At 40.1% G+C, this 26,739-nt stretch overlaps 1 protein-coding gene across 2 annotated transcripts in view; it reads right to left on the reverse strand.

Moving 5' to 3' along the window:
* LOC124723240 (protein Aster-B-like) overlaps positions 1 to 26,739 on the reverse strand; it is a 230,334-nt gene that overhangs the window by 37,714 nt on the left and 165,881 nt on the right. For both annotated transcript variants that reach the window (XM_047248438.1, XM_047248437.1), the window contains 2 exons: positions 6,047 to 6,196; positions 5,838 to 5,959 (listed from right to left, as the gene is read on the reverse strand). In XM_047248438.1, the coding sequence (XP_047104394.1) occupies positions 5,838 to 5,959; positions 6,047 to 6,196 (272 nt within the window). The remainder of the gene's footprint in view (positions 1 to 5,837; positions 5,960 to 6,046; positions 6,197 to 26,739) is intronic.

The raw sequence follows: 26,739 nt of genomic DNA on the forward strand, positions 1-26,739 counted from the left end.
CACCTCGGTTCCGAGAGTTCCGGAACCTGTTCACAAAATTGGAATAGAGATCAACATAAACATCATTTCCGCCCTTTCTATTGCTCATGAAAACCACACATTGCATGTTGTACCACCATACAGTGGGACCTTCTGAGCTGGTGGTCCAGATTGCTGTACACACCGGTACCTTTAGTACCCAATAGCACGTCCTCTTGCATTGATGCATGATTGTATTCGTCATGGCGTACTATCCAAAACTTCACCACGGCACTGTTGGCCCAGACTGTCGCACTCCTAAACGACAATTCAGCGTAAGTCCCTCAGAGTGGTTGGTGGGTCACATCATCCATAAACAGTCCTTTTCAATCCATCCCAGGCATGTTCGATAGGGTTCATGACTGGAGAACATGCTGGCCACTCTAGTCGAGCAATGCCATTATCCTAAAGGAAGTCATTCACAAGATGTGCATGATGGGGGAGCGAGTCGTCATCCATGAAGACACAGGCTTCGCCAATATGCTGCTGATATGGTTTCACTATCGGTTGGAGAATGGCATTCATGTATCGTACAGCTGTTACGGCGCCTTCCATGACCACCAGCAGTATACATCGGCCCCACAAAATGCCACCCCAAAACCGCAGGGAACCTCCACGTTGCTGCACTCAATGGACAGTGTGTCTAAGGCTTTCAGTCTGACCAGGTTGCCTCCAAACACATCTCTGATGATTGTCTGATTGAAGGCATATGTGACACTCACTGGTGAAGAGAACGTGATGCCAATCCTGAGCAGTACATTCAGCATGTTGTTGGGCCCATCTGTACTGCACTGCACAGTGTCATGGTTGCAAAGATGGACCTCGCAATGGATGTCGGGAGTGAAGTTGCGCATCATGCAGCCTATTGCGCACAGTCTGAGTTGTACCACAACATGCTTCACAAAAAGCATTATTCAACATTGTGGTGTTGCTGTCAGGGTTCCTCCGAGCCTTAATCCGTAGGTAGCAGTCATCCACTGCTGTAGCAGCCATTGTGCAGCCTGAGCGAGGCAAGTCATCGACAGTTCCCGTCTCTCTGTATCTCCTCCATGTCCGAACCACAACACTTTGGCTCACTCCGAGATGCCTGGACAATTCCCTTGTTGAGAGCCCTCCCTGGCACAAACTAACAACGCGGACATGATCGAAACATGGTATTGACCGTCTAGACATGGTTGAACTACAGTCAAAATGAGCTGTGTACCTCATTCCTGGTGGAATGACTGAAACTGATCGGCTGTCGGACCCCGTCCGTCTAACAGGCGCTGCTCATGCATGGTTGTTTAAATCTTTGGCCAGTTTAGTGACATCTCTAAACAGTCGAAGGGACCGTGTCATACAATATCCACAGTCAACGTCTATCTTAGGAGTTCTTGGTACCTGGCTGAGGCAAAACGTTTTTTGATGTGTGTATATGCCATTTTGCATAAAAATAATCCTACCCACACATCCATACTGTTGAAGGATTGGAATGATGGTGGTGTGCAAAAGACTCTCATAGTATTTACCAGTGACTGTACAGTTAATACAGGTAACACTCATTCCCCTAAAAAATTACAACCCTATGATAAATGATGCCATCAACTTACACCACACTGTTACCTTCCCAGAATGAAGTGGTGCAGGCTGGTGTGTGTGTGTGTGTGTGTGTGTGTGTGTGTGTGTGTGTGTGTGTGTTTTTCCCATTGTCCACATTCTGCAATTCTGTGTATTGATGGGCGGTTGTTTATGGATAGTAATACAGGATGTTTCATAGGATTTTACACACTCAGGGTGTATACGTGGATGCGGAAAAAAAATTCACGGATTTTTGCCGGAATTCCCGGTTAAAAGTACATTTCCTCACGGGTGAAGTGAGAGGATCCTTTTCCTCGGAACTGTAAAACTTATCAGTCTTTTGAATGGTTATGGTTTTATATATGGGCGTAGAATTTCCCGGCACTTTAGAAAATGAAACTCAGGGAACCAAACACGTTTTGGGAAGATGTGTGACGTGCAGCAACTTGTACACTGCACATTTTCATATTACAAAAGTATAAATTCGAATTCTACCAAACACCGCATGTTACTTTCCAAAGCATTGAAATCGTGATTGCGATGCACTTTTGTAAGCCAGTCATAGCTCATGTCACGTGATTTTGCCAGCCGATGACAGAGGATATTCAGAACATAGGACACGTGATGTAGTCGGCCAAAAGCAACATCACTGTTAGGTAATGCGAACACACTAGTAGGGAAAGTTAATGGTTTAAATTAATATATGCAGTGTTGCTACAAGAAAAGAAAAGCTTTCACATATATTATTGCCCCTTTTTGTGCGTGATACACTTTAAGATACATCACACAAATGTGCCAGTAAAATGTTTAAGAACGACATAAATGTTAGATCTCCTGGGCTTGAAATTATTCTAAATCATCGTACTCAAAGAGTTGATTTTTAAACGAAGAGTCAAAAGCTCTGGGATTTATGAAATCCATCGTACATTCTCGTACATAGGTCTTATTCCGTAAAAGGAAATACACTTTGAAAGTAACACTTTTCAAACCACCATTCGCAATATTTTCCCGCGACCTGTTAGAAATAGGTTCGTTTCAGCACTTGCCAGAGGGCGCCTGATAACAAGCATCTTACGTAACGTCATAAAAGAAACTAGACAGAGGATACTCAAAGAGCATGGTTATTTCGTGAACCATACTAAAATGCATAATTCGGCTTAAAGTGCACATTCGTATGTCCAGATTCGGATGTAAATATTCTTGGAGTACCAGTACTGTATTATCTCATGTTTGGTTCCTTATTATGGCATGATGCCATACGTTCTAGAAGATGAAAACATGCACCTGAAATGCAGCGTAAAAAGTTGAAAATAGCCAATAGTGTGGAATTAAACACTCTGTTTCAAATAAATTGGCTGGTTCAGTGGAAAAGATTAATAAAAACCAAATTTCTTTAGCAAATCGACAAAAATAACTTCATTGTTCTGCAATACGATTAATGCTTGACTGTCAGAATGGGGAAATAACATAAAATCTGAAACTAATAACATATTTTAGCCTTCCATAATTATGTAATTCACCTGATAGCTCCCGGTCACAGAAATCCGTTTTGTTTTCATTTGACGTAAAAGCAATAAACGAAACGGAAACAGCAAAATCACTAAACGTAAACACGGGTCACGTGAGACTACCCACTTCCCCATTACAACTTAAGATTGCTCTGTAGATCTGCACCGGATCTACAATATTTCAGAACCGGGGCAATACTAGATAGTGGCGCCCCCCTCCCTCGAGTGTTTGAGGTAGGACACCAAAAATTTTAAAAATCTACTTTTCAAAAAAGACCATTTTGCAGCGCACATCTTTCTGAAGAGTCTGATACATAAAATATACGTGTTTGAGGAAATGTAAGACTTATTGTTTGGTCTTAAATGTGCCAAAGTGCAGTTCCACGCCTGTCCACACAGCATTCTATTGCACGTCACTGTATTTTGTTCTGTGGAACTCAAACATGTAACATTTTGTAATTGGTGCCATCAAACTATATTCAGGACAGTGAAAATTAAAATTTCCTGTGGTGCCTCTCCTGCTCCCAATCAGCCGGTTTGACAACCTGCCCCTGTTAAAAAAAAAACTCACAATAAATACTGGATGGGATTATTTGTAACCGGGAGAACAGTAACTCTTCAGAAAATTTGCACTCTTTATTGCCTGTTAGCTAATAACTTTATGCTTTGCGTGACATAAAATTAAATATAGGATACATAAAACAAATAAAGACAATAGACAAGCAAGACAGTACACATTTCTTCAGTCCTTAAGTCCTTGCATTGTTTTCCTCACCAACTTTAGTAAAGACTTACATGGCATCTTTTCTATTTCGGTAAGAATCTATTAGCTCATCAAAGTTCGTCAAACGTTTTGCTTCATGAAAAAATCAAATGTTGTCTAATACTGAAAATGCTGTTAATACAAATAGAATACAAGACTGGTGTGCTTTCTCGATCTGATTACGTGTATTTTGCCACGAAATAAGCCTGCCTAATACTGCAGCAGTTGTAACACACACCGAATAAACGACACTGTTTTGGCACAAATGGTCATTTTTATAACACAACAATATAATCACGAAGTACTAATATTAAATGTCTATTAGGCCTACTACAAGCAAAAAGTTTCATGTTAAGAAACAGTTTCACATTTCATTCATACGCTCTAGCTTCTGAAGCAGTAGCACGAAATTTTTATATAAATTTAGAGTAGTCATATTCTTCCATAATTTGTGTGATGTCCCCATTTCTTCTCCTTCCTCGTTCTAACAAACAATCTTGTCATCACCAATTCTGTAACTATTCTTGCCATGGTTAAAACTTATTCTCTGATTAACTTGACTAACCCTGCCACAATCACCGTTTTAGTTACAGTATCCCGCATTTTTTCTCCAGTTAGGCATTATTAGGTGTTCGTACAATGCGTTTTCCGCACCGCTCCTACAACAGAACTTTAGCGGCTGCTACCCGGGGAGCGTACAACTGGCCCTCGCCCAGTGTAGCGTTCTAGCAAAAAAGCGGGAGAAGGTACTACTCATACGCGACTCAACTGCGCATGCGCAAGAGCTCGCTCGCAATTGCTCAAATGAATCTACTGTAACCAGTTGTGAAGTCACGCTCATCGGAGGCAACTTGCTGTTATGAAACATTGCATAGTCTTCCTAAAGCCGTTGACACATTTTGCTGTTGGCAGACGCTTGTGTGAACACTGTGTTTTGTTGCTGTATATGGTGAATTTCCTTGGGATCTTAGTTTTCTTTTCTTTTTTTTTCTCTCTCTTTCAAGTTTTATTGCTGCAGTATTATTCTGCAGTGGCAAAATACAGTAATATCTTAGTTAGAGTATTGGTTCTTACCAGTCAATGTTACAAAAATTTAACTGAAAACTAAAACAATGAAAAATTCCTGGAATTCTAAAAAAATCCCGGGTTTTTCCCGGTTTTCTCCCAGATGAAAAAATTCCCGGGTTTTTCCCAGATCTCCCGGTTGTCCCGGGTCGTATACACCATGACACTGTGTGCGCAGGCATATCCAACATTTGGCTATGCCACATGCAATGCATGTTTGCACACCTCTGCTTGACCCCTCCTGCAATGCTGTGGCCACATCTTTGACAGAAGTTGGATCAACTGCTTTCCTCCCTCTGTCACATTGCCCTTCAAATGAACCTGTCCTTTCTAATTTTGTAACCATTTTCTCCAGATCCTTGGCAGACATCACACAAATTACTTTTTCTCAGATTCTTGAGTGTCCAAAACTTTTGCAGGGCTACTGGCACACAGTCACCATTCTTGTAAAAGAGCTTCACCAGCAGCACTTGATCCTTCATGGAGACAGTCATGCTGGGCATCTCAGATACAACCTGAGGAACAGCCATGTACCACTTAATCTGCTGGTGTGCACAGTCTGACATTTACAGTGCCATTTATTGGGCAAAGGTTCATTAATCTTTTTTCCCCTCTATGACAATTCCCCAGGCACCAATAACACACTGTTCAAATTTGTCATCATTCTGAGTAGTGGTTCTCTTTCTACAGTGTTTTGAAACTCGAACTTTAATTATGGACACCCTGTATATAAAATATTCACCCAATTTAAAAGTTAGTTTCAAGTCATGTAAGATAATTACTGATATCTGTAACTTGAATATAGCAATTTTTCTCTGTTTTCCAATCAAATTTGTTATTAAATGCATTACAGGGATCACAGTGGTTCTAAGTTTGCCCTTCACTGACAGTATTTCCTAATTCTATGGATTAGGAGGTATTATTACCTGATTTTCAGTGACCTGAGAAGTTTTAGGACCCATTGACTGTGACAGAGACACAGTCATAGAAATTGTCCGGTGTTTCATTCCAGTTTCAGAATCGGCTTGCCAAGGGGCTAATACAATATCTGTAAAACAAATTAAGAATTTGCTGACTGAATAACAGTTCATTGTAATTCTCCATATCAATACATATCCACAAATCAATGTCACACCTGTGGTTTTCCGCTGAGTGTGGAAATCCAGAAGAAACTTCGAGCCAGTAAACAACAAAGTAAAGAGCTGATCAACATGGATAGGCAGAATTATCCTGACCAATCGGCGACCTTCATGAGGAGATGTGCAGACTGCAGCAGACTTTTTGTCTAAAACAAAAAGTAAATTTATAATACTCTTGTCATCATTTTTTATCTCACATAACAAGCATTTTGAATCTGAGATCATGAATTCTCAGTAGTGATGGCGATGTTTAAGTTCTTCAACAGGTTTTATAAGTTACAAGCAGAGACCAAGAGATACCTACTTACAATTAACAGCTTAAGAGAAAAAGTGACGCAAACTGAGCATCAATTAACATACAGTGATCTTTTTATATTAATTTGAAATGATGTTAAATGGAAGTTCTGTGTAGGCTTTACCGCTGCTGGTACAGTCCAAGTTACTGCACTCAATACTGTGTTGACTTCCTAATGCTCAAGGGCAGTATAAAAGGTATTAAAAATCTCCTTTGGAAGGAATTTCCTGATTCATTTATGATAGTTAAGAAATGAGAGGTGGAAGTTCAGCATACCATACTTCTCTTTAAGATGATACATGTCATGGAAGCGCCAAAACTGCATGTACAGATGAAAACACTGGGAAAGTGAACAATAATATTTTGGCTAATCACTGATTAAAGGTGTGTGAAAGAAACAGTTGACACCACGGGTGCATCAGAGGAAAAAGTACAGTACAATGTGCATGAAGGAGTAACCGTGACAAAGCTCTGTGCAAGACAGCAGCAATGTTTGCTGAATGCTGAGCAAGAGCAAATTCAATGTATTTTCCATGTCATTTTATTACTATGCATGAGACATAGGTCTGACACTTCAAGACAGAAGCAAAAGAACAATCAAAGAAGTGGCTGAAAGCCGAAAGCTGCACCAATTATGGCAAAGATGATTCATCTGACAGCAGTATTATGGTCAGTGTTTTCTGGGATTTTAAGGGAATTTTTGCTATTGATTGCAAAAAGAAAAATGTAACTGGCAAATAAAACACAGGCAAGAGGAAAAAGTCAGTTTTCTCATGTCAATTTACTTACCTACCAAGTTTAGTACCTCAGCATATTGATCTCGATAGCATGTGAGAGAAACCTTCTCTCAAACAGATGTAATACTCTGCCTGCATGGAAACAGTGCCTCAAACATGTGATGTGGCTGCGATAGTTATTCACAGTGCTCTATAAACCATGCAACTGCATGGCAATAAGGCAGTCTCTGCTAACCTATAAAGCTAATTATCACCTGCCGTAAGATTAGCAGTATTACAATCCACTTCTTATCATGCTTATTCGGACTCACACATTTGCAGCTCTCGGTGACATTTGCTATTCAAATGGTTTTTGCTATGCAGCTTCACGAATCATATCACTCGCACCGAACTTGGCAATAAAGAATTTACTTGTACGCATAAAGAATGTCAATTATTCACAGGTCTACAACAGATGGAACTTTGGAAACAGAAGATAACATTGCCTCACCAGCATCAAACGCAACAGAATCAACTGATTACATTACTGCAGCAGCAGCAGCGGCAGACTCCAGTGGCCATACTGTCCCAGTTGCCCTCACTTCCTAGTTTCAAGGCATCTGATGAGTTTGCGGAAAATTATCAGCAACTGTTTCTGCTACAATGCAAGGCAAGTTGTGTCCTGGATTCAATGTGTTACAGTGCTTTACTTCTTTCCTCCTTTACTAAGTTAAACAAACTACTGCAGAACTTAAAGCCCATAAGTAGAACTGAGTAGCTTTCCTGTATCTGTCATTTGCTGACTAAACCATCAACAGCCAGAAAACTTACATAGTATCTATAAGCAGAAAAGTTAATCAATGTAAAAAGAAGTCTAGTCAATTGTATATGGCCTGAGCTTACAAGGTTGACCTCATCTGTGCTATTTTGCACGTGAATTGTTTGATGGCTTACATACTACATCATTTACTATGGTTATGACTGATTGTTTAGCTCTCAGTCGGGAAGTTCGATGAAACACACTTTAGACACACGCTCCTTCTCTTGGAGAAGTACTGCACTTAATTACATCATTTGAAACTGCTTCTTCTGTATAGCAAGTTTATGAGAATTATGTTATAGTAGCTACCCTATCCAATATAGTTGACACTGTGATCAACTGTTGACAGGTGAACAAAATACACCTTTCTTTTCTCAGTACCCACCATCACACAGTATTCTGGCAACGTGTGGTAGGTTTGGACACAGATTAGCTCCAAGTACTTCCTACACCTCGAAAAGGGCTCTGGCACGAGTGACAGCCCGTCAAGGTTCATTTATACCACAATGTTGTCAACATGCCCTAAGGCTTGTAATGTTGTAAGTTCCTGCAGCAGGACACCAAGTTTTTCACTGCATATGGCACCTATGCACACTATCACATTGGTACCTGCACCTGACGGAAATCCAAGCTGATTACCATATTACTTGCCAAGGATTGACAAGCACAGATTCACATAGCCACTGGTGCCACGGTGTCCCCGATAAATCTGTACGCGTACCACAAAAACAGCTCAACGCCACATCAGTGACCGCACTAGGAAGTAGCAGCTTATGGTTGGTGTAAAACAGCACTACAGAGCCAACTCAGGATGCAATTATAAAGGATAGTCATAAAATTTTAATTACTGATGTGAGAAAATCGCGCTGTGACTGTGAAACTTGGTGATAGTGTTATTTCTCCTTTACATGTGCACCCTTCACTCTGACATTTTTCTCAATCACAGATGATGTGGTGGAACCACTGGTTGTAGAAGTCTGGATTTTAGATGTTCATTAGATGTTCCATCTCAAAAATCACCTCATCACCATTCTGGAAATGCCTGCCACATGACGTTTTCTTCATCTGAGGGCAGAGAAAGAAGTCACTGGGTGCCATGTCAGAAGAATACCAGGGGTGAAGGAAAGTTCGATAGTGGCATGTGTAACTGTGTCCAATGCAGCATGGGCTGTGGAGCAAAACCATCCCCTCAAACAGCTTCTCACTGGTCTTCACCTTGGCAGCCTCTCCGAACATTGTCAGGAGATTTTGGTAGCACTCTCTCATGATAGTTCAACCCTTACAAGCATAATCTATTAGCACCACACCACAGCAGATCCAAAAAACACCCACCGTCAACTCGCCCAATGGTGGTTAACTTCTTTGCCTTTCTCGGGATTTGTGAATCCCCAAGTTTCTGTAGCTCACTTTGTTCCTTAGTCTCGATGATACCACTATAGCCTGTGGTGATTAGGCAGCTAAAGAAGTCACCTGGATCAGCCTCACACAGGTGCAACATTTCCGCCGATGCCTCAGTTCGGCAGGCTTCTCGAACGAGTACGAACGGTCCTGACAACCAGCGGGCAGCGACCCTCATCACATCGTGCTTTATGCAGAAAACTGGTGCACAATTGTTGATGGTGTTGGGACAGCAACCCACCACAAATTTACTTTCAGTTCCTTTATACAACGGGTACTGTTACCGGTTTCGAATCATTATGATTCAGCTTCAGACGGTTTACATGCTTTCCTTACAACATGTGGTGCGTTTTTTACAGAATAATTGCCCTAAAATATAAATAATACATAATTATAAGCACACCACACAGATGGTTGCATTACAGATTTTTCATTGGATGTGACTTACGTGAAATGTCGGTTTGGAGTGTTTGCTTTAATAACATTCATCCAACAGATGTGAATACATTCCCACTGCATTCTTATCGGCAATTAATCTGTAAAAAATGCACCACATGTTGTAAGGAAAGCATGTAAATCATCTGAAGATGAAGCACAATGATTCGAAACTGGTAATGGTATCTTTCGAATAAAGGAACTGAAAGTAAATTTGTAGCTGGTTGGTGTCCCCATCACCATCAACATTTGTCTTCAAATAACAGCCACGGTCTCCAGCTATGTCATCATATGACAAAATTGCATGATACACAATTGATTTTCACTCATTCCACTGTTGCTGCCATTGTGATATGCCATTCTTCGAGTACTGGGGCTTTCACACTCCTTTTGCAATTCCCAGGTCTCTTACACCGAGACTTGTCTCACCACAATGGAAGCATCACCACCACCTACCTACCACATCATATGACAGTGCAGAGTTGCTGTGCACCCATGCCAATTTGGCATAGACTGTTGCACTATCTATCCATTTCAAATACAGAAAATGAATAAACACACAATACTCCACTTTATCAATGGGCTGTGCCATTTTATTTTGGCACTGCTAGTGGTGTGCTAAGGTACTGTGGCAAGGGGATTTCAATATGTATCAGGATGCAGACACACATACCTGCAAACAAACAAATAATTAATTATGTACCAATACTTTTTGTGGTTATAATTAAAACTTTACGACTGTTAAGGTATCTGAAAATAGAATGTAACCTAATGTTTCTTGTTGTAAACTTGGCAGCAGTAATTGACTTTTTGGATTAGATGCTTTCAGAGCATTTGTTTTCACAGTAGGTGATCAAATCATTTTATTTAAGACCAGAATAAGTTGTGTAAAGAGTATGATTAATTATTGAAACCATCACTTCGCTGTGCTGCAAATTTTTATGCACATGTATTGTTAAAACACTCTTCACTATGTCCCTTCTATTGAGCTCAGACATTTCTGTTCATTTTCCAAGACGCAATTTAAAGCAGAACTACACAGACTTCATAAATTAGCTGTCTTTACGCCAGTATCAGTAATATAGCGGGCAATGTGTATGGCTGTAGGTAAAAAAACCATATGGTAGTATCTGAATCTATGGTAATTTTAAGATAATACTTAGCACACAATCTAAGACTCACCTGTATCGAATCCTGCACCTGAAGAATTACTAGCAAAACTGGCTGGCAGCTAGTAATTTTCTAAGATTGATCTCACAGTTGCATATTTAATGTTGCCATTAGATGAGCAGATGCAACGGATCCTGGTGTTCAATATGCCTTTTGGCATATACAGTTATAATTGCTTGCCTCTTGGAGTCACTAGTACGCCCACTATGTTCCAGTGTTACTTAGAACAGTTAATACAAGATAGTCCTAACTGTACAAATTAATTGGACAATGTCACTGTAATCTGGATTGCACAGGAGCCACATGTGCAAAGTCTTCAAATGCTGTTTACCCATTTAGAAGGAAATGGGTTGTGATGTCAGTGCAATAAGTGCAGTTTTGTCAAGTCAACCACTGAATACTTACACGGTGACAATTATTGAACTATATGAAAAAAATGCAAATTAGTTACAAACTGCTGTGTGCACACACTTTATTCAACATGTAAACGTCACTTCAGATATTTGGATTTAGGTTATGACATATTTGATATGCCTGCCATCATTGGCGATGATGAGGCGGAGATAAACAGCAAAATTCGGCATGACCCACATAAGTGTTGGAACATCGATGCTGTTAATGGCCTCCTGAATGGCTGTTTTCAGCTCAGCAATGGTTTTGGGGTTATTTCTGTACATCTTGTCTGTAATATAGCCCCACTAAAAGGAGTCGCATGTTTTCAGATCTGTAGAATATGGCGGCGAATCGAGGACCATGCCAGTGGCCTCTGGGTACCCCAAGAGTCAGAATGTGGTACCCAAAGTGCTCCTCCTGGACATCAAACACTCTCCTGCTTCGGTGGGGTGGAGTTCCATCTTGCACGAACCACATCTTGTTGAAATCAGGGTCACTTTGGATAATGGGGATGAAATAATCATCCAAAACCTTCATGTACCATTCAGCAAACAGCACCGCAAGCACGTGGTGCAATTAAGATAGTTACCTACAGTGCTCTATTAATCATGTGGCCACACATCAAGTCAGTTGCTGCTAACCTATAAAGCTGGCATCACTGCAGCTGAGCTGCTACAATCACGTTAACAGATTTTATTATTTTGGTATCAGAGCACAATATCAAAACAAAGTGGGGCTGCATCAAACACATTAACAGAGTTTATTATTTTGGTATCAAAGCACAAATCACAGAGTTTCAGGGAGAGCATAAGGGAACAATTGACAGGAATGGGGGAAAGAAATGCAGTAGAAGAAGAACGGGGAGCTTTGAGGGATGAAATAGTGAAGGCAGCAGAGGATCAAGTAGGTAAAAAGACGAGGGCTAGAAGAAATCCTTGGGTAACAGAAGAAATATTGAATTTAATTGATGAAAGGAGAAAATATAAAAATGCAGTAAATGAAGCAGGCAAAAAGGAATACAAACGTCTCAAAAATGAGATCGACAGGAAGTGCAAAATGGCTAAGCAGGGATGGCTAGAGGACAAATGTAAGGATGTAGAGGCTTATCTCACTAGGGGTAAGATAGATACTGCCTACAGGAAAATTAAAGAGACTTTTGGAGATAAGAGAACCACTTGTATGAACATCAAGAGCTCAGAGCACTGAAACACCTGAGTCGAAACAAGGCCCCAGGAGTAGACAACATTCCATTGGAACTACTGACGGCCTTGGGAGAGCCAGTCCTGACAAAAATCTACCATCTGGTGAGCAAGATGTATGAAACAGGCGAAATACCCTCAGACTTCTAGAAGAATATAATAATTCCAATCCCAAAGAAAGCAGGTGTGGACAGATGTGAAAATTACCGAACTATCAGTTTAATAAGTCACGGCTGCAAAATACTAACACGAATTCTTTACAGATTAATGGAAAAACTGGTAGAAGTCGACCTCGGGTAAGATCAGTTTGGATTCTGTAGAAATGTTGGAACACTTGAGGCAATTCTGACCCTACCACTTATCTTAGAAAATAGATAAAGGAAAGGCAAACCTACATTTCTAGCATTTGTAGACTTAGAGAAAGCTTTTGACAATGTTGACTGGAATACTCTCTTTCAAACTCTAAAGGTGGCAAGGGTAAAATACAGGGAGCGAAAGGCTATTTATAATTTTTACAGAAACAAGACGGCAGTTATAAGAGTCGAGGGACATGAAAGGGAAGCAGTGGTTGGGAAGGGAGTGAGACAGGGTTGTAGCCTCTCCCCAATGTTATTCAATCTGTATATTGAGCAAGCAGTAAACGAAACAAAAGAAAAATTCGGCGTAGGTATTAAAATCCATGGAGAAGAAATAAAAACTTTGAGGTTCGCCGATGACATTGTAATTCTGTCAGAGACAGCAAAGGACTTGGAAGAGCCGTTGAATGGAATGGATAGTGTCTTGAAAGGAGGATATACGATGAACATCAACAAAAGCAAAACGAGGATAATGGAATGTAGTCGAATTAAGTCGGGTGATGCTGAGGGAATTAGATTAGGAAATGAGACACTTAAAGTAGTAAAGGAGTTTTGCTATGTGGGGAGCAAAGTAACTGATGATGGTTGAAGTAGAGAGGATATAAAACGTAGAATGGCAATGGCAAGGAAAGCATTTCTGAAGAAGAGAAATTTGTTAACATCGAGTATAGATTTAAGTGTCAGGAAGTCGTTTCTGAAAGTATTTGTATGGAGTGTGGCTGTGGTGTCACCGCCAGACACCACACTTGCTAGGTGGTAGCTTTAAATCGGCCGCGGTCCATTAGTACATGTCGGACCCGCGTGTCGCCACTTTCAGTGATAGCAGACCGAGCGCCACCACACGGCAGGTCTAGAGAGACGTACTAGCACTCACCCCAGTTGTACGGACGACGTAGCTAGCGATGCACACTGACGAAGCCTTGCTCATTTGCAGAGCAGATAGTTAGAACAGCCTTCAGCTAAGTCAATGGCTACGACCTAGCAAGGCGCCATTAGCCTTACATAGCAATTGACAGTTATCGTATGAAGCATGTCTCATCAAGAACGATGTATACAACAAGGATGGATTAAAGTTAAGTATTCCAGAAGCTACGTACTTTTCTTTATAGCATTCATTACGTATCCTGTTTCAGACCTCACGCCATCCTTCGTGTGCTTATACCGTGCATTGCGGTCCCCTCAAATCACACTGTGTCGGCACTTCTGTCGACACATCAGTGGCCTTGTATGGAAGTGAAACATGGACGATAAATAGTTCGGACAGAAAGAGAATAGAAGCTTTCGAAATGTGGTGCTACAGAAGAATGCTGAAGATTAGATGGGTAGATCACATAACTAATGAGGAGGTATTGAATAGGACTGGGGAGAAGAGAAGTTTGTGGCACAACTTGACCAGAAGAAGGGATCGGTTGGTAGGACATGTTCTGAGGCATCAAGGGATCACCAATTTAGTATTGGAGGGCAGCGCGGAGGGTAAAAATCGTAGAGGGAGACCAAGAGATGAATACATTAAGCAGATTCAGAAGGATGTAGGTTGCAGTAGGTACTGGGAGATGAAGAAGCTTGCACAGGATAGAGTAGCATGGAGAGCTGCATCAAACCAGTCTCAGGACTGAAGACCACAACAACAACACAAAGCACAAATGCTAAACCAAGTTGCTTGGCAATGGGAAAACAGAGATAAGAAGTTCTAATGGTTGGAACATACATACTATTCACCAAAATTGACAGCTGGCCACTACCTATACCCACATCTACACAAATTAGTGTCTGGAAAATGTTTTGATTTAATGAAGATATTAAGACAGCAGTAGAAAAGTATTTTGTAGACTTTCCACAGGTGCATTTCATAGACTGACTCTACATCATGAAGAACTGTTAGACAAAGTTCATCAATCGTAAAGGAAATCACATGAAAAATTAGTGCACTTTTAACTATATAACATAGTATTTCACTGCCAGGCTGAGGTTATTTATAAACATGCAACTCTGACAAAGCCCCCATCAGGACAACTTACTGAAGGAGAGCCATTAAAATACAAATCAATTCAAAATTATACCCTAACTTTAAAAAAAATCTTAATTTATCATGTATGACATCAGAATAAAACTGATATTTGTAGACAGAGAAATTGGCAATTTTCTTAGCACATTACAAATGTTTAATCTGTGCACCTTGTCACATTTTAATACATCAAGCTGCTGATAAACTCTCTCAAAATCTCTTACAGCAAGTCCTAGCCAAACGATAAGAATGTCAGGGCACCAATCATAAAAACAAAGGTGTTTTTCATTGCCATGAGACCTTTCCACAAATTTTCAATCACCAACTTTCTCTTCCAAATACCAAACAATTTTGTCGAGTCCCACCTATAGAGGGAAGAATGACCATTCTAATAAAATAAGAGAAACCAGAGCATGCATGAAAATATTTGGATGTTCATTTTTCCCACGTGTTTCTCATGAGTGGAATGGTTGAGAAATAGTCTGGAAGTGTGTCTATGAACCCTCTGCCAAACAAGCTGAGTGTGAATTGCAGATTAATTGTGTGGACACTGCTGAAGCTGTCATACATGATAAAAGCACAATCAAGAAAACAATTACCTTTTCACATGTGGTTACAAGGTTTGCTAACCCTTCAACTTGGTAGTTTCTGTGCTGGTAGCAGTTTACATGATCAGTTGGTACAGGAATGCAGCGTTTTATTCAGATTGCTCTCATGCACGGACTGTGGCAAAATTTCATGAAATTTCCAGAAATTGTCAAGAACAGATCTCGACTGATAGATTTACGCAGAGAGACAAAATACGGTGTAGCCAATACCAAAACTGAGTTTATCACGTGGTTTCTCTCCGTGTATTTTTTATAAAGACAACCAATACCTTTAAAGAGTAGAAGGCCTTTGAATAGTTCTAGCTTGTAATTTTTCTGTTTTTGGATCTTAGTCCAATATTCTCTGTGCTACGTCCTAATCCAGCTATGTAGTTTTGTTCGTATCATTACCTTAATGATTACAACAGGTACTGGTCCAACAAATGGAGTTGTTTTACCTGTCATGGCCAGCCTATCAGATTGTTAACTGCCACTGGTTCCCGAGTAACCAGGGAACCACAACAAGTTTATCATGCTGCTCTCCCTCAGCCTTACAACAGCTTCATGGCATTCTGAAATGATCTCTGATCTCACTGCAAGGACTGACAAGAGGTTTCAGAGCTGCTCGCCTGTCTGAATGAATGTAGATGCCACGATCCTTATAGCAACTGCACAGATTCTCCTCTTCACATACTCTGATATCGGGTATTTCTGCCTGAAATGCCACAGCCAACTTCGCTAGAGGCATTGCCCTCTCTAATGTAGACTGTACTCAATACACCTCACCCCCCCTGCACCTTCTTCTGGTTCCCATGCATCAGTAAACCAGTCAAGTCTCCCAAATGGTATCAAAGTTCACTCTTCCACTGCTCCCTACTTCTAATTATTACATTTGAAATTTATTGCAGAAACCAGAAGTTGTACAGTCAGCCGGTATTTCCCCAATAATTCATATATTTACCAAATTCACTATACTGGTGGAGGATTCTGGATTTCCTAATGGTTTTCAGTTATTTCAAGTTTTTTAAAACCAGTACGGCCCTGCCGCTGCCTCCACTATAACCAAAAGGCATAATGGGAACATGTCCAGCATGGTCTCCATCCCAGCCCGTTATGGCTAAGCATGCCAAAATCTGCCCCTTGCCAAGCTCTTTGGCAGTCACCTTTGTTGCACTTTATTCCACCAAAGTGTATCCTCATAACTTATCATCGGTCTTATTACGGTGGTGTATATCTAGTACATGCTCCTGGGTATCAGACCACAATTTTTGCCACAGGACCTTCTAGTGCACATAAGAGCACCTTTTGTCTTGGAAAACACATTCTGTATGTGTGGGGCCCAAGATAGTTTTGCATCCAGGATTACCCCTAGATACTTCACTGTCCTCCACGGTAGAGTTTTCTCAAAAACTCGAGATTCCAGTATGTGTTCTTGATAAGCTTCCTCATGAACAGTGTGACAACAGTTTTCTTGGGACTGACCCTTAGATCATGTGTCCTGCACAAGTTTTGCAAAATGTTCAATGTACATTTTGCCATTGCTCTAACTGTACTACAAAATTTGTCAAGTACTATTATGACTAAACCATCTGTGTGTACTTGGCGAAAGTTAACTCTAGTATTTAACTTTTTGACAAGTTCTTTCACCACTAGGTTCCACAGGAGTAGTGACAAAACCCCTCCTTGCCAACACCCCTTCAGTACAATAGACCTTTATTACATTTAAAACATAAAGAACTTCTAATATGGTATACTTTCATGTAATCTTTGAAACAAATTCATACACTGCAATTACTTCTTGTTAGTTCCTAGCAGTCGCTACGAGACACAGCTTGAAATATACACTGAAGAGCCACAGAAACTGGTACACCTGCCTAATATCGTGTAGGGCCCCCCCTGCAAGCACACGGAAGTACTGTAACACGATGTGGCATGGACTTGACTAATGTCTGAAGTAGTGCTGGGGGGAATTGACACCATGAATCCTGCAGTGCTGTCCATAAATCCGTAAGAGTAAGAGGGGGTGGAGACCTCTTCTGAACAGCACGTTGCAAGGCATCCCAGATATGCTCATGTTCATGTCTGGGAAGTTTGGTGACCAGCAGAAGTGTTTATACCCATAACAGTGTTCCTGGGTCCCCTCTGTAGCTATTCTGGACGTGTGGGGTATTGCATTGTCCTGCTGAAATTGTCCAAGCCCGTTGGAATGCACAATGGACATGAATGGATGCAGGTAATCAGACAGGGTGCTTACGTACGTGTCACCGGCCAAATTCATATCTAGACATATCAGGAGTCCCATTTCGCTCCAACCGTGCACACCCCACAACATTACAGAGCCTCCACCAGCTTGAACAATCCCCTGCTGACATGCAGGTCCATGGATTCATGAGGTTATCTCCATACCCATACACATCAATCTGCTCAATACAATTAGAAACGAGACTCGTCCGACCAAACAACATGTTTCCAGTCATCAACAGTCCAATGTCAGTGTTGACGGACCCAGGCGAAGCATAAAGCTTTGTGTCATGCAGTCATCAAGGATACGCGTGTGGGCCTTCAGCTCCAAAACCTCATATCGATAATGTTTCACTGAACAGTTTGCAACCTGACACTTGCTGATGGCCCAGCACTGAAATTTGCAGCAATTTGCAGAAGGGTTGCACTTCTGTTACATTGAACGATTCTCTTCAGTCGTCGTTGATCCCGTTCTAGCAGGATCTTTTTCCAGCCGCAGTGATGTTGGAGATTTGATGTTTTATTGAAATCCTGATATTCACAGTATACTCGTGAAATGGTCGTACTGGAAAATCCCCACTTCATCGCTACCTCAAAGATGCTGTGTCCCATAGCTCATGCACTAACTATAACACCATGTTCAAACTCGCTTAAATCTTGATAACCTGCCATTGTAGTAGCAGTAACTGCGCCAGACACTTGTTGCCTTATGTAAGCATTGTCGACCACAGTGCCGTATTCTGCCTGTTTACACAACTCTGTATTTGAATACGCATGCCTATACCAGTTTCTTTGGTGCTTCAGTGTATGTGTATGTGTATGTGTATGTATCTTCCTTTGCATTTTCAAGGACTTGATAAACAATAAATGTCCTGTGCACTGAAATATTTAGTAGTCTTTTAAATATTCAAAATTTTCTTCAGGCAGCTATCAGCATAAATAATATTCTTTGAAAAATGCATGATACAGAGCTGCATTGTATTCATTTATTATTACTACCAGTTTCAAGCATAAAACATCCAGTTACTCTGTTGCTATTGAATAGGCCTGAACTTAATATTTATGAATTTTCGCTTTACTAGATATACACAATTGTAATGAATATACCAGCAAATGTGTTTTCATGTCAAAATTTATGTGATATATGAGTAGTATTGCTCATTCTTTCGTACCAAGATGACGGTTTATGACAGAAAGTGGTAGTAATAATAAATGAATATAATACAGTTGTATGTTGTGCATTTTTCAAAACTTCTTAATATTTTCACATATTACTTTACACTTTTTTTTTCTTTACAAGAGGACAGGTTATGCTTGCAGATTTCTTCTGACTAGCTAATATCCTGCCAGAGATATCAACACAGATATCACACAGCTATCAATGTTTAGCTGTCCTTTGTCAACAGATGGTAAGGCAATAGTTTTACCTGAGAGACTGCAATTAGCGACTATGTAGTCAAGTGCAGACACTTCCTGTCTGCGAGTGCAAATTCAGGCTTTTAGCTTGAGGAATCAACATAATTGTGGTGTAAAACACTCAATAGTGACCTATTGGGTAGATGGAATAATACCTTCATATCCCACAATGCACCACGAATACTCCCACAAGAAACAGTCCGTAGAGTCATTTCAAGAGATCTGAGAGTGTCTAATTGTCAATGCAAAGTTAATAGCATACAGTTATTGTAAGAGTACACAAAGCATTACAATTACTGCTTGACAGTAGAGGAGTACTTGGGAGAGAGGAACAAGATTGTTGTGAATTGTACATGTAAATATAGTGGCCCCTCACATTATACTGCAGGTGTGACCAATTTTCGTTATAAATTGGTCTGGGGATCAGAAGTTGTCATCATGAAGCAATATAACTGCAAAGTCTTTTGCAAGAGTTTTGTCATATACAAGGTTCTTCACAAATTTTTCATTTAAAATTAGTATAAAAGTCCAAGGTTTTGACTATATCCTCCACTGTCTCAGCCAGGAAAGCGACTGTGTGTCAAACAGCAATACAAATCCACACATATAAATAATGTATTAGTGGGTGTTCTCTGTGACCAGAGATGACAATGGTACCAACAAAGATGTGTCATCTGCAGTTTCTTTTTTCCTTCTCATGATATAACATATGGTGCATACATATATGTAGTTTCTCTTTATGCACCTTCCGTGCATTATTAAGCTCGTAATTCTGATCTTTATGAAAACTGTTAACAGTCATTCTATCTTTTGCAGCCTCTCTGAATCCTTGTAAACTGAAGTGTGTCTAGAATACATTTATATCTGAGCAACATCTTATGCCTACTGACACAGCTGCATGAAGCCACCACTGAGTTTTCTAGATTTATTTAATTTATATTTTTATTTAATTTATATTGCTGCCCTTTAATTGCCTCACTTGTCATTTTCATTCTTGTACAGTAGGTGAACTGATGTGTGCTTAAACAATTTTTACAACGCGACACCATCAAAGTTAAATTTCTGATAAAGCACATTTATTGTCACAGAGTGCTAATGATGATCAGCATGCAGACAAGACATTCCATTTTTACAACAAAATGTGTCAGTGACACACAAAGATTTGAAGGAGTCTAACATAAATACACCAGTAGCTATTTGAATACAGGCAAATGACTTAGGGAACTTTACTCAATGTCTGCTGAATATGGACTTCATACATTTCACTGTATGCAACAGCGGCTTATTGTTGACTCCCAGGAACTTTTCTCAGGGATTACCCAACACCGCCTGCACCGGTTAGCACATCCTGTACTCACTCGGACACCTCATATCCCACAATGCACCACGAATACTCCCACAAGAAACAGTCCGTAGAGTCATTTCAAGAGATCTGAGAGTGTCTAATTGTCAATGCAAAGTTAATAGCATACAGTTATTGTAAGAGTACACAAAGCATTACAATTACTGCCTGACAGTAGAGGAGTACTTGGGAGAGAGGAACAAGATTGTTGTGAATTGTACATGTAAGTATAGTGGCCCCTCACATTATACTGCAGGTGTGACCAATTTTCGTTATAAATTGGTCTGGAGATCAGAAGTTGTCATCATGAAGCAATATAACTGCAAAGTCTTTTGCAAGAGTTTTGTCATATGCAACACCACCTGGTTTCATCATCATCCGATTCAGCATCGCAGTGGAATGTTTACAGCGCCAGGCCACCATACTGCTGGGTCAGACTGCGGTAGCAACTACTGCCACATTAACAACACTGCTTCTTTGGTGAGACTGACACTTCACCTTACCACACCACAGAACACAGGTGCCACGGGTATATGCAAGGCTGTGCCACCAGACAAGAATGCACATCTACAGCTGTACTAGATTCATTGAAACAATATTGTGTTTACACGCACACCATCTGTCTTGTTGCAGCCACCTTACTCCTCCTCCGGTCTCCCGAAGCCCTCACCAAACCATCAAACCCACAACGTCCAGGTGGGAGAACTTGAAATGAGATATTTTCTGGCCTGGATTTTTAAAATGCTCATTTTCCTCTGTGTTCCAGCAAAGACCACCAATATTTTTTCTAGAAGCCCAAATGTTATAACTGAAATAATTCATTAACTAACATATTTTCATAGCAACACTTATTTTAGTTGTCAGCCAATTTCAGTCTTTTTATTTTATTTTATTTTATTTTTATTTTCTGATGGCTTAATTTTCATTTACATTCTTATTTTTATTGTATGTCATTGTTTTTCAGTCTTATGCTGAAAATGAATATATCCCTATCAGTTACAGCAGACTGTCTCCTAGCCAGCCTAATGTGGTGGAAGGTCACGCCAGATAGGCCAGAATTCTGTAAATTCTCTCTTCTGACACTAGCCATAGCATCCAATTTTATTGCAATTTTCAGATTTCTTACATAATAACTGCTAGTTATAAGTGTTTGTTACATACATACTGCACTCTTCAAAAACCATTACAGGAAACATAAAATGATCTGCATCATCATAACGTATGAATGTACGATTACACACATGAAAAGCAGGGTCAAACAAAAACATGAATCTTACAAGTTTGAGGTTTTAAAAATAAGTCTTCAACAGATGGCTCCCTCCTTAGCCCTCTTCCATGTTGCACTATCCCTCCAATTACGCAAACAGACATTACCAGCTGGCATAGCTTCCTCCTGCTCACTAATGTACTGCAGTGCTGCCTCAATCATCTTGAGCTATTCTGAATGTGGGATGAGATTTCTCCTGCCATCTATATTTGCCACCTACTCCTGTGTTACTTCCCCCCTCCCTCCCCCCCCCCCCCCAGCCACACACACACACACACACACACACACACACACACACACACACACACACACACAACCTCTCCGTGTCACCATTTCCATTTGTCAGTTAGATCATCAATTTCGTCACTTGTCATTCATTCTGTGAAGTCACCTGCAGTGACATCCTCGCATCCCACCCCAGTACAGTTTTTGAGCAACAAAATAATATCATCATTTCCCTCTTTGACCCCTGTTTCACACGTGAGTTCAAAGTCAAAATGTCCACTTTATGATCTAACAGATTTTCCAAGAATTTTTAATGATACGTGCAGAATCTCTTCCCACACTTCAATCACACACCTTAAGATATCTAGGATCCTTTTCAGAATAGTTCCAAGTCTTCAGTATTATGACTCACTAGTACCAATGAACTAAGGAGACAGTGGCGATACTACTAATTTAGCATTTCAAGGATGTCCTGGTCCACTGGGTAACAAAGAGCAGCCACATTTGGTGGTGAAAATAATGCTCCGATATCTCCATCCATGACGCCATCAGTGGCAGGGTGTGAGGACACATTATGAAGCAGCTGCAGAGCTTCCCTCGGTAAATTTTTGTCTTTCAAATATTTCTCTACAGCTCGCACAAATTTCTTTTGGAACCAGGTTTTAAAGATTTTTTAATTCAACCATGATTTCTTTTGATGAGTGTAATGAAGGGACTGTGATACCGGATTTCTCAGGTAGGGCTACGTTACTGCAAGCCAATATGGTAACTTGCTCCTTACTTTTCTTATATCCAGATACTGCAATTTTCTTTTTTGCAACAAGTATTTTTGAAAGGAGAATCTTGTAATTTAAACAACCCACATCACAATTCTACAACTGTTCACAAGAAATTTTCTCCTCTCCTTTGAAGACAGTCTTTAAACAACGGCCAAAGCCTCAGAGGATGAATCCTCTCCACTAATGGTAATCTGATGAATACCAAATCTTTTCTTGCACTGATCTGGCCATCCACCACTGGCAGTAAATTCTGAATCTTCTCCTTCTACTTGTCACTGGTATTGCAATGTTTTTTTCTGCAATATCAGCCCAGTAATGGGCAAACTTTTCCCTCTTCAATGCTCATGCCACAAAAATAAAGCTTTCTCAACTTCTTTAATTTACCTTTCAACACTTTCTTCCTAATTTTTATTACATTTCCGATAGCTTTGGAAGCACATCGCTTTTCAGTTTTTGCTCGATTTTTCTTCCATTCATCAACAGTACTTTTTCCTATCCCTGCCTCCAAAGGAATAGTTTTGGCTGCTACCATAGAATCCAGTCACATTACAGCAGGTAGTTTGTGATTACTGAACTGTCAGTTTAATAAGGCATGGCTACAAAATACTGACACAAATTCTTTACAGACGAATGGAAAAACTGGTAGAAGCCGACCTTGGGGAAGATCAGTTTGGATTCCATAGAAATGTTGGAACAATTCCATAGAAATAATGGAACACAAGGCAATACTGACCCTATGACTTAAGGCTATTTATAATTTGTACAGAACCCATGAAAGGGAAGCAGTGGTTAGGAAGGGAGTGAGACATGGTTGTGGCCTATCCCCAATGTTATTCAATCTATACTCTGAGCAAGCAGTAAGACAAACAAAAGAAAAATTTGGAATAGGAATTAAGATCCATGGAGAATAAATAAAAACTTTGAGGTTTGCCGATGACATTGTAATTCTGTGAGAGACAGAAAAGGACCTGGACGAGTAATTGAATAGAATGGACAGTGTCTTGAAAGGAGGCTATAAGATGAACATCAACAAAAGGAAAACGAGGATAACGGAACGTAGTCTAATTAAATCAAGTGATGCTGAGGGAATTAGATTAGGAAATGAGACACTTAAAGTAGTAGATGAGTTTTGGTGTTTGGGGAGCAAAATAACTGATGATGGTCAAAGTAGGGAGGATATAAAATGTAGACTGGCAATGCCGAGAAAAGCGTTTCTGAAGAAGAGAAATTTGTTAGCATCGAGTATAGATTTAAGTGTCAGGAAGTCTTTTCTAGAAGTATCTGTATGGAGTGTAGCCAGGTATGGATGTGAAATGTGGAAGATAAATAGTTTAGACAAGAAGAGACTACAAGCTTTCGAAATGTGGTGCTACAAAAGAATGCTGAAGATTAGATGGGTAGATCATGTAGCGAATGAGGAGGTACTGAATAGAATTGGGGGAGGAGAGGAATTCGCGGCAAAACTTGTGTAGAAGAAGGGATTGGTTGGTAGGACATGTTCTGAGGCATCAAGGGATCACCAATTTAGTATTGGGAGGGCAGTGTGGAGGGTAGAAATCATGGTGAGAGACCAAGAGATGAATACACTAAGCAGATTCAGAAGGATGTAGGGTGCAGTAGTTACTTGGAAATGAAGAAGCTTGCACACGATAGAGTAGCACGGAGAGCTGCATCACACCAGTCTCTGGACTGAAGACTGTAACAACAAAAACAGTTTTCAATTCACAGTCACTACAAGTTTTTTTTCCATTCATAGTTAATTTTGGTCTCTTTGATTAAAACACAAAGAACCACACAAAACAGCAGATTAACAACACACACACACACTTTGGGTAACCCATACGCAACTGAGGAAACAAAAAACACAGGGCTGCCAATACAGCTGCTCTCTATGCATGTTCAATGTTGTTTGTGAGCATTGGTGGAGGGCTTCTATGTATTGTTTGTTGGAGAGTGGTTCCGGTAATTTATTCAGTATTAACAAAACAGTATGTACCTCATAACTGTGACTCCAGATGTGCTGGAAACACAAAAGACACACAAAACATTTTGAAATGCCACACAGCGTTGTAGCCAGCACTTGATTCCTTAAGCTTTGGAAAAATATAGCATGTACAATAAATTAATTCTCATTTTATCATGGAGAAGTATTATTATGACTTTAATAAGTAGGTCTGATAGTCATGAGTCAGACAGTTGAAAGTCTACTGTATATTATATTTATTGGCATCACATATATAACATATGGTGTCATTGCTAAAAAAAAATCTTTTACTTAGAACCTTTCGAACATTACCAATTAAACGACAAATAACTCTGCATCCAAACAGCGTTGAAAGTTATTCGAAAGAAAGCATTCTCATTACTTCAAATTTCTATTTGAGAGATGACAGCAGCACTAAGGTTCTGTTCACAGTGGCACCGACAATAGTCGGCAGAGGTCACCCAATAACATCGGCCAACAGTTTGGTCACAGTGCATCCGATCCCCTTTGTAAGTTTTTGGTGAGATCAAGGAAGTTGGATTAGGTTAGACTCTATTCTATGTATGAAGTACATTAGAATCTAACCTCCTAGGTCAGGATGGATACCATGATGTTTCAGTGCTTGGAGACAACTGCTGCACTGTGGTTTCTGCACTTAAAAAGATGCTGAATGCATTTGAATGAGCTATGCCTGTTTCGAAAAGAATGTTGTGATTACTGTACACTTTTTCCTAAGTTACTGGAATAACCAGACAAGCTTTACAAACATACTGAGATGAGGGGAGGAAAAAAGCAAGATTACAAACCCTGTTCTGCTGTATTTATTTGAAGTTGTGCAGACACACATCAATTAACCTCCGATGACCGTCATCCAGCATACATGCGAAAGACAAGCATAAACTTTAGAACAATATATTTGGAACACCTGAAGCACTGGAAAGTGGACACCAATACACCATATCTGCAAACCAATTCGCATAACAGAATCACCATCCCACTGGCATAAAAAATGACAGTAAGCAGTAATAATAATTAGTATACAGTTGATACAAACCTACGACATCCCAAAAAAGATCTATTGCAGTAACTATAAGTGTAAGAAACACCGTTCTTGTCACTTATTGTCATCTGAAATCTGTACGTTTGGACGATGAGATCGGCTACATGGTGACCACACCTGTAGTGGTATACCGTTTTGAAAATATCAGCTGCCTCTGGCTGATGTTGGTCGTCAAGAGACTCACTGATATCGGTGCCACTGCGACTGTAACCTGAGAGAAGATGTCCCATTTATCTTGACCACCAAAGTCACTTTTTTCTTCAGAAGTACACTGAAAAATGAATCCAGAAAATGTTGTTCAGCTACCATATTGCAAAGGCAGACTGGTCTGTATCTGTAGCCGTAAAAGTTGGCCATCTAGTCACTGTTTACTTTATCTCTGACTGAGGTACTTCATGTTTTTCAAAAGCTTGCAAGTTTCTTCATTAAAAATTCCTTCTTGCCAAAATAGTGACAGTCTTTGAACTGTTTCAACTCGGAATACAGGTAACAGCTTTATCCAACACACTTACACTTAAAAACTTTAACACAGCAAATTGTTCCAAAAATTGTGCATTTTGGAGAGATCTTTAATTCCGTGCATCAATTAAACTGCTAATTTTCATAAGATTGTATATACGGAAACCACCAAATATGGCACTTCAGCTTCAAAATCAAGTAATTGACATGCAGTTGCTTGACTTGCTTCTATCTACCACTCACAAGACAGAACGTGATGTCACATAATTGTGTATCTTGCGGGTGGACCGAGCCTGATCTGTAGTGTAGCCCGACTAACTGAAAGAAGCAAACATGAGTGGCCGTGTCTGCAAAACTCAAGTGCTGTGTCTGATAGTTTTTGTATTTGTATTTGCATACTGTGAAAATATCCAGTTTAATTAACAAACTGAACTTACGAGCTCTCCAAAGTGTGATGTTTTTCCTATGACTTGTTGTGCAAAAGGATCTGGAAAATTGACTTTGGCAGATAAAGCTCTTACAGGCTGTGCCACATGTATCCA

The sequence above is a fragment of the Schistocerca piceifrons genome, chromosome X (genome assembly GCF_021461385.2).
Source record: "Schistocerca piceifrons isolate TAMUIC-IGC-003096 chromosome X, iqSchPice1.1, whole genome shotgun sequence".
NCBI lineage: Eukaryota > Metazoa > Arthropoda > Insecta > Orthoptera > Acrididae > Schistocerca > Schistocerca piceifrons.